Source organism: Ranitomeya variabilis, chromosome 3 (assembly GCF_051348905.1).
Source record: "Ranitomeya variabilis isolate aRanVar5 chromosome 3, aRanVar5.hap1, whole genome shotgun sequence".
NCBI lineage: Eukaryota > Metazoa > Chordata > Amphibia > Anura > Dendrobatidae > Ranitomeya > Ranitomeya variabilis.
In genome coordinates this window covers 4,526,586-4,541,551 of record NC_135234.1, presented here as the reverse complement: position 1 = coordinate 4,541,551, position 14,966 = coordinate 4,526,586, and the positions used below count along the sequence as shown (strand labels likewise).

At 54.3% G+C, this 14,966-nt stretch overlaps 1 protein-coding gene across 4 annotated transcripts in view; it reads right to left on the bottom strand.

Moving 5' to 3' along the window:
- Positions 1–596: 596 nt before the first annotated feature.
- Positions 597–14,966, bottom strand: part of MAB21L3 (mab-21 like 3) — a 113,968-nt gene continuing 99,598 nt past the window's right edge. Inside the window, exons 5-8 of one of the 4 annotated variants that reach the window (XM_077299337.1) lie at positions 4,129–4,310; positions 3,786–3,980; positions 1,391–1,460; positions 1,142–1,272 (exon numbers count right to left, since the gene is read on the bottom strand). In XM_077299337.1, coding sequence (XP_077155452.1) covers positions 1,413–1,460; positions 3,786–3,980; positions 4,129–4,310 — 425 coding nt within the window. In that variant the 3' untranslated portion in view covers positions 1,142–1,272; positions 1,391–1,412. Of the gene's footprint in view, positions 1,461–3,785; positions 3,981–4,128; positions 4,311–14,966 lie in introns of all 4 variants that reach the window. The other 3 variants (XM_077299334.1, XM_077299333.1, XM_077299336.1) reach the window with 3 other exon arrangements.

The window sequence follows — 14,966 nt, the reverse complement described above, 5'->3', positions numbered from 1 at the left end:
GTGACTTGTATTGTTCAAGATTATTGTACCTGTTTCTATTATGTATACCCCTCCTCACATGTAAAGTGCCATGGAATAAATGGCGCTATAATAATAAATAATAATAATAATAATACAAGAGGTAGCAGCGCCACTACTGTAGGTGTAATGCCACCGATACTTGAGAGGTAGCACCGCCACTACTGCAGGTGTAATGCCACCGATACGAGAGGTAGCACCGCCACTACTGCAGGTGTAATGCCACCGATACGAGAGGTAGCACCGCCACTACTGCAGGTGTAATGCCACCGATATGAGAGGTAGCACCGCCACTACTGCAGGTGTAATGCCACCGATACGAGAGGTAGCACCGCCACTACTGCAGGTGTAATGCCACTGATACAAGAGGTAGCACCGCCACTACTGCAGGTGTAATGCCACCGATATGAGAGGTAGCACTGCCGTTACTGTAGGTGTAATGCCACCAATACAAGAGAGGTTTGGGTTTGTACCCCCCTGAATCTCCATCAGCCTCCATGGCTCTGCATGATTCCCTCACCTCTTTACCAATGGATTTAGGATTCCGGGCGTCTCTTCCTTGATATACCACAGGATTTGGTTTGACTTTTATTATTCTCAAACAATTCACATTCATTAACCATAGTCTTTGTGGTTTCACAGTGAATGAGCCCATTTTTTTGGTCACAATTATTGAACAAATATGCTTTTGGAATACTGCCACCACTAATGTTTGGACCTATGCGGAATACTGCAGTGTCATGCTTTATATTACAGGAATATCCTCAGGAGATCCATGAATAGACAAAGATAAATATCTGGTTGTCTCCCCAGTGACGTGGTGCTACCACTATTGTCTGGACTATTGATGTTTTAGTACATTGTAACCCATTTCCATTTCAGGGGTGTCTTCAGAAGATCCTTGAGGACCCAAGAAACAGTTTCTAGCTATTCCCTTGAATATTCTCTCTGTGATTGACAGGTCTATTAGTTGACTGCTACTCGGGGGTAGGCTCAGCAGACAGAGGAATCGTCACAGTATGGAGATAGGTTCAGATTAGGACACTGCAAGAATCTGCTCAGATTGTCCGCCAGCTTGTCCAACTGATTGGCATCTGCGTATTTCAGAAGATTTGCACGTCTGACGAAGTAATGGCGTAGGAAGCGCTGCTGGGAACATTTCAAGAGTCTTCTCACAATACGTAGGAAACAGGAACCAAAGTCCAGCCAAGCCTTTGAGGAAGGATTGCGCTCACACTCCCAGAGGAGGATCATCTGTCAGAAAGAAAATGGAAGACACAGGGTGTGAAGGATGGGGCGCTCTAATGGCAACTTACTATCATGGAAGCATGTGTAGCTGTAACAAGATCCCTGGTTCTGCAGGTGGTCCCACCTTTCAGCTGCAAAGTCAGAATTCAGACCCTCTCCAGCCAGGCAGAATCCAGTTCCTTCAGGAAGACTCCCTGTAGATCCAAACCATTTGGTCTGCTTTATTAAATCCGCTATGAATCCATGAGGAGTTGTGGAGATACTATAAACTAGATAGCAAAGCTGTCTGGATCTGATGTTGACAGAACCGCCGCCATAGGACCATCCAACCGTGTAACCATCGTGTATTTACTGTGTTGTTTAATGTGCACTTAAGGCCACTAAATCTATAATTTAACCTTGGGCTGCTGTTTTATCTCGATCCACAAATCCACACGTTCATTATTCGGTTTAATTTCCCATGCTACCAGGGCTGGTTCCTGGACCAATATAATCCCATTAATGGACCGGGCTAATATCTAGTGAGGAACTGGTGTCAGTCCTACTGGGCTGGCAGTGCCCTGTTTCACTGGTGCTAGTGAAAAGGGCCTCTCAGCCTGTCAGGGTTGTGATCAAGTTCGGTGCCATGTCAGTAACTGCGTGGGCCAAATTCTCACTCCCCGTCCCTCCCTAGATCTATGTGGACAGAGGATGTCTGTGAAAAACTGTGCCAAGATGACTTTACTCGTCGCCAGGGGCAGGGTCTGTTTTAGAGAAGGTGGGGTCCTGGGCAAAAGTTTAAAGTAGGGCCCCAAATGCTCACATATTCCACATCACACAAACATTTCGGCTATATTTACAGGTGCAGAATTCAGGCCATTAAACGAGCATGATCGACATCACTGAATTTGTTCAACGCTTGTTCCCGAGTTTCTTTACTCCAGCTGAGGAAGAATGATGGGGACAGATAGTACTCGATACAGTATAATGCACTCCCCATGGCCCTTGATAGAGTATAATGCAGCCCCCCTCAGGATATACTGCAGCCCCCTCAGAGCATACTGCAGCTACCCCCACACACACACAGTATAATGCAGCCCCCCTCCACACACAGTATAATGCAGCCACCCTCCATAGTATAGTGCAGCTCCTTCCCAATACACTGTATAGTGCACACCTCCCCCAACACACAGTATAGTGCAACTCCGCATCACACAGTATAGTGCAACTCCCCAACACACAGTTTAGTGCAGCTCCCCCCACACACAGTACAGTGCAGCTACCCCAACACACAGTATAGTGCAGCTAGAACACAGTTAAGTGTAGCTCCCCCCACACACAGTACAGTGCAGCTCCCCAACACACAGTATAGTGCAGCTCCCCCCAACATACAGTACAGTGCATGTCCCCCAACACACAGTACAGTGCAGCTCCCCAACACACAGTTTAGTGCAGCTCCCCCCACACACAGTACAGTGCAGCTACCCCAACACACAGTATAGTGCAGCTAGAACACAGTTTAGTGTAGCTCCCCACACACACAGTGCAGTGCAGCTCCCCCAACACACAGTATAGTGCAGCTCCCCCAACAAACAGTACAGCGCAGCTCCAACACACAGTACAGTGCAGCTCCCCCCTACACACAGTACAGTGAAGCTCCCACACACAGTACAGTGCAGCTCCCCCAACACACAGTATAGTGAAGCTCGAACACAGCTTAGTGCAGCTCCCCAACACACAGTATAGTGCAGCTCCAACACACAGTATAGTGCAGCTCCCCCAGCACACAGTACAGTGCAGCTCCCCAACACACAGTATAGTGCAGCTCAAACACAGTTTAGTGCAGCTACCCCAACAGACAGTATAGGGCAGCTCCAACACACAGTACAGTGAAGCTCCCCCCAACACACAGTATAGTGCAGACACACACACTGGCACAATACTCATCCCCCTCCTTGTTCCCTGTGCTGCTCCAGGCTCTGCTGATCCGGTCTCATCGGTTCCACTGCTCGAACAGTGTGGCGTATGATGATGTGACGCCATCGCGCGCTTGCTGAGTCACAAGCAGAGGGGGAGTGATGGGAGAGGGAGGGTCTGACGCTCTCTCATCCATCACTGCTTTTAACTGTATTGGCGTCTATGATGCTGATAAGTTGAATCAGTGAGGGGTGGGGCCGTATCAGGCCCCTCAGCGGCCGCGTGGTGTGCTGCTATTAGGGACACACCACTGGCTCAGCTGGGGGCCCCTGGAGGAGGGAAGGCCGTAGGCAGCTGCCTGGTCTGCCTGCCCATAACGCCGGCCCTGCCCAGGCGGTATGAAACGTCATGTTGGTACAAGTGGGGAGACCTTACCAAGTGATCCCGCTGACATAGTCTTGACGTCAGGTGGGGTGGCGAGGTGTGGATCCTGATGGCGAGGTGCGGATCCTTCACACAGGGGAATTATAATGACACAGAGAATAAAGAGATTGGAACTGTGGAGTTCTGAGGCTCCTCTTGCAGGGTGTTCTGAGATGGGACCCCACAATCACACATCTCACCTGCAGATGCTGTGAGGTGATAACAGGGCGAGTTCCTGGGCACCACACATCTTCCTTCAGCTGCCGAACCACCCGCAGACACTTCATCCGACATCCTCCATCCTCATCTACCCCGTCCAGCAGGAGACGCTCCACACGCAGGAAGGAAAGCTGCCAGTGGTAGTTACTCCGAGCAACCAGGTCAAATCCAAAGGTCTGAAAAAAGTAGTGATGACATCACCAATCTAATAATACAGCACCGGCCCCTCATCTATTACTGCTGACAACCATCCTGTACACTGTGAGTGGTTGTCAGCTCCACCTTCTGTTACGTACAGTTCTCATTCCTTTATGAATGACAGACCTTCATACAGCGAGCTCGGTCCTTGGAGGGCCATCTCTTAAAGAACCGCGGCCAGCGAGCCTTGCGAGGCCAGCATCCTGGGATTTCCACCATGGGCAGGAGCTCCACCTCAACCGTCTGCCCCGAGGTCTCCACAATCACTCTGATGATGGGACCAGTAGACTCCAGAATGCTCACCCTGTCTGGAGACAGACAGTTACTAAGAACAAATGGGGAAAAACAACATGCAAACTAACATGGGGTCTGGGAGGTCTGGTATATAGAGTCATATTACAGGCAGGGATGGGGCACCGTGTTCTCTTACAGGTCAGGTTACAAGCGGATGGGGGCACCGTGTTCTCTTACTGGTCAGGTTATAGGCAGGGATGGGGCACCGTGTTCTCTTACTAGTCAGGTTACAGGCAGGGATGGGGGCACCGTGTTCTCTTACTGGTCAGGTTATAGGCAGGGATGGGGCACCGTGTTCTCTTACTGGTCAGGTTACAGGCAGGGATGGGGCACCGTGTTCTCTTACTGGTCAGGTTATAGGCAGGGATGGGGCACCGTGTTCTCTTACTGGTCAGGTTATAGGCAGGGATGGGGGCACCGTGTTCTCTTACAGGTCAGGTTACAGGCAGGGATGGGGCACCGTGTTCTCTTACTGGTCAGGTTACAGGCAGGGATGGGGGCACCGTGTTCTCTTACTGGTCAGGTTATAGGCAGGGATGGGGGCACCGTGTTCTCTTACTGGTCAGGTTATAGGCAGGGATGGGGCACCATGTTCTCTTACAGGTCAGGTTACAGGCAGGGATGGGGGCACCATGTTCTCTTACAGGTCAGGTTATAGGCAGGGATGGGGGCACCGTGTTCTCTTACTGGTCAGGTTGTAGGCAGGGATGGGGGCACCATATTCTCTTACAGGTCAGGTTACAGGCAGGGATGGGGGCACCGTGTTCTCTTAATGGTCAGGTTACAGGCGGATGGAGGCACCGTGTTCTCTTACTGGTCAGGTTACAGGCAGGGATGGGGGCACCGCGTTCTCTTACTGGTCAGGTTACAGGCGGATGGAGGCACCGTGTTCTCTTACTGGTCAGGTTATAGGCAGGGATGGGGCACCGTGTTCTCTTATAGGTCAGGTTACAGGCAGGGATGGGGGCACCGTGTTCTCTTATAGGTCAGGTTACAGGCAGGGATGGGGGCACCGTGTTCTCTTACAGGTCAGGTTACAGGCAGGGATGGGGGCACCGTGTTCTCTTACTGGTCAGGTTATAGGCAGGGATGGGGCACCGTGTTCTCTTATAGGTCAGGTTACAGGCAGGGATGGGGGCACCGTGTTCTCTTACAGGTCAGGTTTCAGGCAGGGATGGGGGCACCGTGTTCTCTTATAGGTCAGGTTACAGGCAGGGATGGAGGCACCGTGTTCTCTTATAGGTCAGGTTACAGGCAGGGATGGGGGCACCGTGTTCTCTTATAGGTCAGGTTTCAGGCAGGGATGGGGGCACCGTGTTCTCTTATAGGTCAGGTTATAGGCAGGGATGGGGCACCGTGTTCTCTTACTGGTCAGGTTATAGGCAGGGATGGGAGCACCGTGTTCTCTTATAGGTCAGGTTACAGGCAGGGATGGGGGCACCGTGTTCTCTTACAGGTCAGGTTATAGGCAGGGATGGGGCACCGTGTTCTCTTACTGGTCAGGTTATAGGCAGGGATGGGGGCACCGTGTTCTCTTACAGGTCAGGTTATAGGCAGGGATGGGGCACCGTGTTCTCTTACAGGTCAGGTTATAGGCAGGGATGGGGGCACCGTGTTCTCTTACTAGTCAGGTTACAGGCAGGGATGGGGGCACCGTGTTCTCTTACTGGTCAGGTTATAGGCAGGGATGGGGCACCGTGTTCTCTTACTGGTCAGGTTACAGGCAGGGATGGGGCACTGTGTTCTCTTACTGGTCAGGTTATAGGCAGGGATGGGGCACCGTGTTCTCTTACTGGTCAGGTTATAGGCAGGGATGGGGGCACCGTGTTCTCTTACAGGTCAGGTTACAGGCAGGGATGGGGGCACCATATTCTCTTACAGGTCAGGTTACAGGCAGGGATGGGGGCACCGTGTTCTCTTAATGGTCAGGTTACAGGCAGGGATGGGGGCACCGCGTTCTCTTACTGGTCAGGTTACAGGCGGATGGAGGCACCGTGTTCTCTTACTGGTCAGGTTATAGGCAGGGATGGGGCACCGTGTTCTCTTATAGGTCAGGTTACAGGCAGGGATGGGGGCACCGTGTTCTCTTATAGGTCAGGTTACAGGCAGGGATGGGGGCACCGTGTTCTCTTACAGGTCAGGTTACAGGCAGGGATGGGGGCACCGTGTTCTCTTACTGGTCAGGTTATAGGCAGGGATGGGGCACCGTGTTCTCTTATAGGTCAGGTTACAGGCAGGGATGGGGGCACCGTGTTCTCTTACTGGTCAGGTTACAGGCAGGGATGGAGGCACCGTGTTCTCTTATAGGTCAGGTTACAGGCAGGGATGGGGGCACCGTGTTCTCTTATAGGTCAGGTTTCAGGCAGGGATGGGGGCACCGTGTTCTCTTATAGGTCAGGTTATAGGCAGGGATGGGGCACCGTGTTCTCTTACTGGTCAGGTTATAGGCAGGGATGGGGGCACCGTGTTCTCTTACTGGTCAGGTTACAGGCGGATGGAGGCACCGTGTTCTCTTACTGGTCAGGTTATAGGCAGGGATGGGGGCACCGTGTTCTCTTACAGGTGGGGTTACAGGCGGATGGGGGCACCGTGTTCTCTTACTGGTCAGGTTACAGGCGGATGGAGGCACCGTGTTCTCTTACTGGTCAGGTTATAGGCAGGGATGGGGGCATCGTGTTCTCTTACAGGTCAGGTTACAGGTGGATGGGGGCACCGTGTTCTCTTACTGGTCAGGTTACAGGCAGGGATGGCGGCACCGTGTTCTCTTACAGGTCAGGTTATAGGCGGATGGGGCACCGTGTTCTCTTACTGGTCAGGTTATAGGCAGGGATGGGGCACCGTGTTCTCTTACAGGTCAGGTTATAGGCAGGGATGGGGGCACCGTGTTCTCTTACTAGTCAGGTTATAGGCAGGGATGGGGCACCGTGTTCTCTTACAGGTCAGGTTATAGGCAGGGATGGGGGCACCGTGTTCTCTTACTAGTCAGGTTACAGGCAGGGATGGGGGCACCGTGTTCTCTTACTGGTCAGGTTATAGGAAGGGATGGGGCACCGTGTTCTCTTACTGGTCAGGTTACAGGCAGGGATGGGGCACTGTGTTCTCTTACTGGTCAGGTTATAGGCAGGGATGGGGCACCGTGTTCTCTTACTGGTCAGGTTATAGGCAGGGATGGGGGCACCGTGTTCTCTTACAGGTCAGGTTACAGGCAGGGATGGGGGCACCATATTCTCTTACAGGTCAGGTTACAGGCAGGGATGGGGGCACCGTGTTCTCTTAATGGTCAGGTTACAGGCGGATGGAGGCACCGTGTTCTCTTACTGGTCAGGTTACAGGCAGGGATGGGGGCACCGCGTTCTCTTACTGGTCAGGTTACAGGCGGATGGAGGCACCGTGTTCTCTTACTGGTCAGGTTATAGGCAGGGATGGGGCACCGTGTTCTCTTACTGGTCAGGTTATAGGCAGGGATGGGGCACCGTGTTCTCTTACAGGTCAGGTTATAGGCAGGGATGGGGGCACCGTGTTCTCTTACTAGTCAGGTTATAGGCAGGGATGGGGCACCGTGTTCTCTTACAGGTCAGGTTATAGGCAGGGATGGGGGCACCGTGTTCTCTTACTAGTCAGGTTACAGGCAGGGATGGGGGCACCGTGTTCTCTTACTGGTCAGGTTATAGGCAGGGATGGGGCACCGTGTTCTCTTACTGGTCAGGTTACAGGCAGGGATGGGGCACTGTGTTCTCTTACTGGTCAGGTTATAGGCAGGGATGGGGCACCGTGTTCTCTTACTGGTCAGGTTATAGGCAGGGATGGGGGCACCGTGTTCTCTTACAGGTCAGGTTACAGGCAGGGATGGGGGCACCATATTCTCTTACAGGTCAGGTTACAGGCAGGGATGGGGGCACCGTGTTCTCTTAATGGTCAGGTTACAGGCGGATGGAGGCACCGTGTTCTCTTACTGGTCAGGTTACAGGCAGGGATGGGGGCACCGCGTTCTCTTACTGGTCAGGTTACAGGCGGATGGAGGCACCGTGTTCTCTTACTGGTCAGGTTATAGGCAGGGATGGGGCACCGTGTTCTCTTATAGGTCAGGTTACAGGCAGGGATGGGGGCACCGTGTTCTCTTATAGGTCAGGTTACAGGCAGGGATGGGGGCACCGTGTTCTCTTACAGGTCAGGTTACAGGCAGGGATGGGGGCACCGTGTTCTCTTACTGGTCAGGTTATAGGCAGGGATGGGGCACCGTGTTCTCTTATAGGTCAGGTTACAGGCAGGGATGGGGGCACCGTGTTCTCTTACAGGTCAGGTTACAGGCAGGGATGGGGGCACCGTGTTCTCTTACTGGTCAGGTTACAGGCAGGGATGGAGGCACCGTGTTCTCTTATAGGTCAGGTTACAGGCAGGGATGGGGGCACCGTGTTCTCTTATAGGTCAGGTTTCAGGCAGGGATGGGGGCACCGTGTTCTCTTATAGGTCAGGTTATAGGCAGGGATGGGGCACCGTGTTCTCTTACTGGTCAGGTTATAGGCAGGGATGGGGGCACCGTGTTCTCTTACTGGTCAGGTTACAGGCGGATGGAGGCACCGTGTTCTCTTACTGGTCAGGTTATAGGCAGGGATGGGGGCACCGTGTTCTCTTACAGGTGGGGTTACAGGCGGATGGGGGCACCGTGTTCTCTTACTGGTCAGGTTACAGGCGGATGGAGGCACCGTGTTCTCTTACTGGTCAGGTTATAGGCAGGGATGGGGGCATCGTGTTCTCTTACAGGTCAGGTTACAGGTGGATGGGGGCACCGTGTTCTCTTACTGGTCAGGTTACAGGCAGGGATGGGGGCACCGTGTTCTCTTACAGGTCAGGTTATAGGCGGATGGGGCACCGTGTTCTCTTACTGGTCAGGTTATAGGCAGGGATGGGGGCACCGTGTTCTCTTACAGGTCAGGTTACAGGCAGGGATGGGGGCACCGTGTTCTCTTACTGGTCAGGTTACAGGCAGGGATGGGGCACCGTGTTCTCTTACTGGTCAGGTTACAGGCAGGGATGGGGGCACCGTGTTCTCTTATAGGTCAGGTTATAGGCAGGGATGGGGGCACCGTGTTCTCTTATAGGTCAGGTTATAGGCAGGGATGGGGCACCGTGTTCTCTTACTGGTCAGGTTACAGGCAGGGATGGGGGCACCGTGTTCTCTTATAGGTCAGGTTACAGGCAGGGATGGGGGCACCGTGTTCTCTTACAGGTCAGGTTACAGGCAGGGATGGAGGCACCGTGTTCTCTTATAGGTCAGGTTACAGGCAGGGATGGGGGCACCGTGTTCTCTTATAGGTCAGGTTATAGGCAGGGATGGGGCACCGTGTTCTTTTACTGGTCAGGTTATAGGCAGGGATGGGGGCACCGTGTTCTCTTACTGGTCAGGTTACAGGCAGGGATGGGGGCACCGTGTTCTCTTACAGGTCAGGTTACAGGCAGGGATGGGGCACCGTGTTCTCTTACAGGTCAGGTTACAGGCAGGGATGGGGGCACCGTGTTCTCTTACTGGTCAGGTTACAAACGGATGGGGGCACCGTGTTCTCTTACAGATCAGGTTACAAGCGGATGGGGGCACCGTGTTCTCTTACAGGTCAGGTTACAGGCAGGGATGGGGGCACCGTGTTCTCTTATAGGTCAGGTTACAGGCAGGGATGGGGGCACCGTGTTCTCTTATAGGTCAGGTTACAGGCAGGGATGGGGCACCGTGTTCTCTTACTGGTCAGGTTACAGGCAGGGATGGGGGCACTGTGTTCTCTTACTGGTCAGGTTACAGGCAGGGATGGGGCACCGTGTTCTCTTATAGGTCAGGTTACAGGCAGGGATGGGGCACCGTGTTCTCTTACTGGTCAGGTTACAGGCAGGGATGGGGGCACCGTGTTCTCTTATAGGTCAGGTTATAGGCAGGGATGGGGGCACCGTGTTCTCTTACTGGTCAGGTTATAGGCAGGGATGGGGGCACCGTGATCTCTTACTGGTCAGGTTATAGGCAGGGATGGGGCACCGTGTTCTCTTACAGGTCCGGTTACAGGCAGGGATGGGGGCACCGTGTTCTCTTACAGGTCCGGTTACAGGCAGGGATGGGGGCACCGTGTTCTCTTACTGGTCAGGTTACAGGCAGGGATGGGGCACCGTGTTCTCTTACAGGTCAGGTTATACGCAGGGATGGGGCACCGTGTTCTCTTACTGGTCAGGTTACAGGCAGGGATGGGGCACCGTGTTCTCTTACAGGTCAGGTTATAGGCAGGGATGGGGGCACCGTGTTCACTTACTGGTCAGGTTACAGGCAGGGATGGGGGCATCGTGTTCACTTACTGGTCAGGTTATAGGCAGGGATGGGGGCACCGTGTTCTCTTATAGGTCAGGTTATAGGCAGGGATGGGGGCACCGTGTTCTCTTATAGGTCAGGTTACAAGCAGGGATGGGGGGACCGTGTTCTCTTACTGGTCAGGTTATAGGCAGGGATGGGGGCACCGTGTTCTCTTACTGGTCAGGTTACAGGCAGGGATGGGGGCACCGTGTTCTCTTACTGGTCAGGTTACAGGCAGGGATGGGGGCACCGTGTTCTCTTACTGGTCAGGTTACAGGCAGGGATGGGGCACCGTGTTCTCTTACTGGTCAGGTTACAGGCAGGGATGGGGGCACCGTGTTCTCTTACTGGTCAGGTTATAGGCAGGGATGGGGGCACCGTGTTCTCTTACTGGTCAGGTTACAGGCAGGGATGGGGGCACCGTGTTCTCTTACTGGTCAGGTTACAGGCAGGGATGGGGGCACCGTGTTCTCTTACTGGTCAGGTTACAGGCAGGGATGGGGGCACCGTGTTCTCTTACTGGTCAGGTTACAGGCGGATGGGGGCACCGTGTTCTCTTACTGGTCAGGTTACAGGCAGGGATGGGGGCACCGTGTTCTCTTACTGGTCAGGTTATAGGCAGGGATGGGGGCACCGTGTTCTCTTACTGGTCAGGTTACAGGCAGGGATGGGGCACCGTGTTCTCTTACTGGTCAGGTTACAGGCAGGGATGGGGGCACTGTGTTCTCTTACTGGTCAGGTTACAGGCAGGGATGGGGGCACCGTGTTCACTTACTGGTCAGGTTATAGGCAGGGATGGGGCACCGTGTTCTCTTACTGGTCAGGTTGTAGGCAGGGATGGGGCACCGTGTTCTCTTATAGGTCAGGTTATAGGCAGGGATGGGGGAACCATGTTCTCTTACTGGTCAGGTTACAGGCAGGGATGGGGCACCGTGTTCTCTTATAGGTCAGGTTATAGGCAGGGATGGGGGCACCGTGTTCTCTTACAGGTCAGGTTACAGGCAGGGATGGGGGCACCGTATTCTCTTACTGGTCAGGTTACAGGCAGGGATGGGGGCACCGTGTTCTCTTACTGGTCAGGTTACAGGCAGGGATGGGGGCACCGTGTTCTCTTATAGGTCAGGTTACAGGCAGGGATGGGGCACCGTGTTCTCTTACTGGTCAGGTTATAGGCAGGGATGGGGGCACCGTGTTCTCTTACTGGTCAGGTTATAGGCAGGGATGGGGGCACCGTGTTCTCTTACTGGTCAGGTTACAGGCAGGGATGGGGCACCGTGTTCTCTTACTGGTCAGGTTACAGGCAGGGATGGGGACACTGTGTTCTCTTACTGGTCAGGTTACAGGCAGGGATGGGGGCACCGTGTTCACTTACTGGTCAGGTTATAGGCAGGGATGGGGCACCGTGTTCTCTTACTGGTCAGGTTGTAGGCAGGGATGGGGGCACCGTGTTCTCTTATAGGTCAGGTTATAGGCAGGGATGGGGGCACCATGTTCTCTTACTGGTCAGGTTACAGGCAGGGATGGGGGCACCGTGTTCTCTTACAGGTCCGGTTACAGGCAGGGATGGGGGCACCGTGTTCTCTTACAGGTCAGGTTACAGGCAGGGATGGGGGCACCGTGTTCTCTTACTGGTCAGGTTACAGGCAGGGATGGGGGCACCGTGTTCTCTTACTGGTCAGGTTACAGGCACGGATGGGGGCACCGTGTTCTCTTATAGGTCAGGTTACAGGCAGGGATGGGGCACCGTGTTCTCTTACTGGTCAGGTTATAGGCAGGGATGGGGGCACCGTGTTCTCTTACTGGTCAGGTTATAGGCAGGGATGGGGGCACCGTGTTCACTTACTGGTCAGGTTATAGGCAGGGATGGGGGCACCGTGTTCACTTACTGGTCAGGTTACAGGCAGGGATGGGGGCACCGTGTTCACTTACTGGTCAGGTTATAGGCAGGGATGGGGGCACCGTGTTCTCTTACTGGTCAGGTTATAGGCAGGGATGGGGGCACCGTGTTCTCTTATAGGTCAGGTTACAAGCGGATGGGGGCACCGTGTTCTCTTACTGGTCAGGTTACAAGCAGGGATGGGGGGACCGTGTTCTCTTACTGGTCAGGTTACAGGCAGGGATGGGGGCACCGTGTTCTCTTACTGGTCAGGTTACAGGCAGGGATGGGGCACCGTGTTCTCTTACTGGTCAGGTTACAGGCAGGGATGGGGCACCGTGTTCTCTTACTGGTCAGGTTACAGGCAGGGATGGGGGCACCGTGTTCTCTTACTGGTCAGGTTACAGGCAGGGATGGGGCACCGTGTTCTCTTACTGGTCAGGTTACAGGCAGGGATGGGGCACCGTGTTCTCTTACTGGTCAGGTTACAGGCAGGGATGGGGGCACCGTGTTCTCTTACTGGTCAGGTTACAGGCAGGGATGGGGGCACCGTGTTCTCTTACTGGTCAGGTTACAGGCAGGGATGGGGGCACCGTGTTCTCTTACTGGTCAGGTTACAGGCAGGGATGGGGCACCGTGTTCTCTTACTGGTCAGGTTACAGGCAGGGATGGGGGCACCGTGTTCTCTTACTGGTCAGGTTATAGGCAGGGATGGGGGCACCGTGTTCTCTTACTGGTCAGGTTACAGGCAGGGATGGGGGCACCGTGTTCTCTTACTGGTCAGGTTACAGGCAGGGATGGGGGCACCGTGTTCTCTTACTGGTCAGGTTACAGGCAGGGATGGGGGCACCGTGTTCTCTTACTGGTCAGGTTACAGGCAGGGATGGGGGCACCGTGTTCTCTTACTGGTCAGGTTACAGGCAGGGATGGGGGCACCGTGTTCTCTTACTGGTCAGGTTACAGGCAGGGATGGGGCACCGTGTTCTCTTACTGGTCAGGTTACAGGCAGGGATGGGGGCACCGTGTTCTCTTACTGGTCAGGTTATAGGCAGGGATGGGGGCACCGTGTTCTCTTACTGGTCAGGTTACAGGCAGGGATGGGGCACCGTGTTCTCTTACTGGTCAGGTTACAGGCAGGGATGGGGGCACTGTGTTCTCTTACTGGTCAGGTTACAGGCAGGGATGGGGGCACCGTGTTCACTTACTGGTCAGGTTATAGGCAGGGATGGGGCACCGTGTTCTCTTACTGGTCAGGTTGTAGGCAGGGATGGGGGCACCGTGTTCTCTTATAGGTCAGGTTATAGGCAGGGATGGGGGCACCGTGTTCTCTTACAGGTCCGGTTACAGGCAGGGATGGGGGCACCGTGTTCTCTTACAGGTCAGGTTACAGGCAGGGATGGGGGCACCGTGTTCTCTTACTGGTCAGGTTACAGGCAGGGATGGGGGCACCGTGTTCTCTTATAGGTCAGGTTACAGGCAGGGATGGGGGCACCGTGTTCACTTACTGGTCAGGTTACAGGCAGGGATGGGGGCACCGTGTTCACTTACTGGTCAGGTTATAGGCAGGGATGGGGGCACCGTGTTCTCTTACTGGTCAGGTTATAGGCAGGGATGGGGGCACCGTGTTCTCTTATAGGTCAGGTTACAAGCGGATGGGGGCACCGTGTTCTCTTACTGGTCAGGTTACAAGCAGGGATGGGGGGACCGTGTTCTCTTACTGGTCAGGTTACAGGCAGGGATGGGGGCACCGTGTTCTCTTACTGGTCAGGTTACAGGCAGGGATGGGGCACCGTGTTCTCTTACTGGTCAGGTTACAGGCAGGGATGGGGCACCGTGTTCTCTTACTGGTCAGGTTACAGGCAGGGATGGGGGCACCGTGTTCTCTTACTGGTCAGGTTACAGGCAGGGATGGGGCACCGTGTTCTCTTACTGGTCAGGTTACAGGCAGGGATGGGGCACCGTGTTCTCTTACTGGTCAGGTTACAGGCAGGGATGGGGGCACCGTGTTCTCTTACTGGTCAGGTTACAGGCAGGGATGGGGGCACCGTGTTCTCTTACTGGTCAGGTTACAGGCAGGGATGGGGGCACCGTGTTCTCTTACTGGTCAGGTTACAGACAGGGATGGGGGCACCGTGTTCTCTTACTGGTCAGGTTATAGGCAGGGATGGGGGCACCGTGTTCTCTTACTGGTCAGGTTACAGGCAGGGATGGGGGCACCGTGTTCTCTTACTGGTCAGGTTACAGGCAGGGATGGGGGCACCGTGTTCTCTTACTGGTCAGGTTACAGGCAGGGATGGGGGCACCGTGTTCTCTTACTGGTCAGGTTATAGGCAGGGATGGGGGCACCGTGTTCTCTTACTGGTCAGGTTACAGGCAGGGATGGGGCACCGTGTTCTCTTACTGGTCAGGTTACAGGCGGATGGGGCACCGTGTTCTCTTTCTGGTCAGGTTACAGGCAGGGATGGGGGC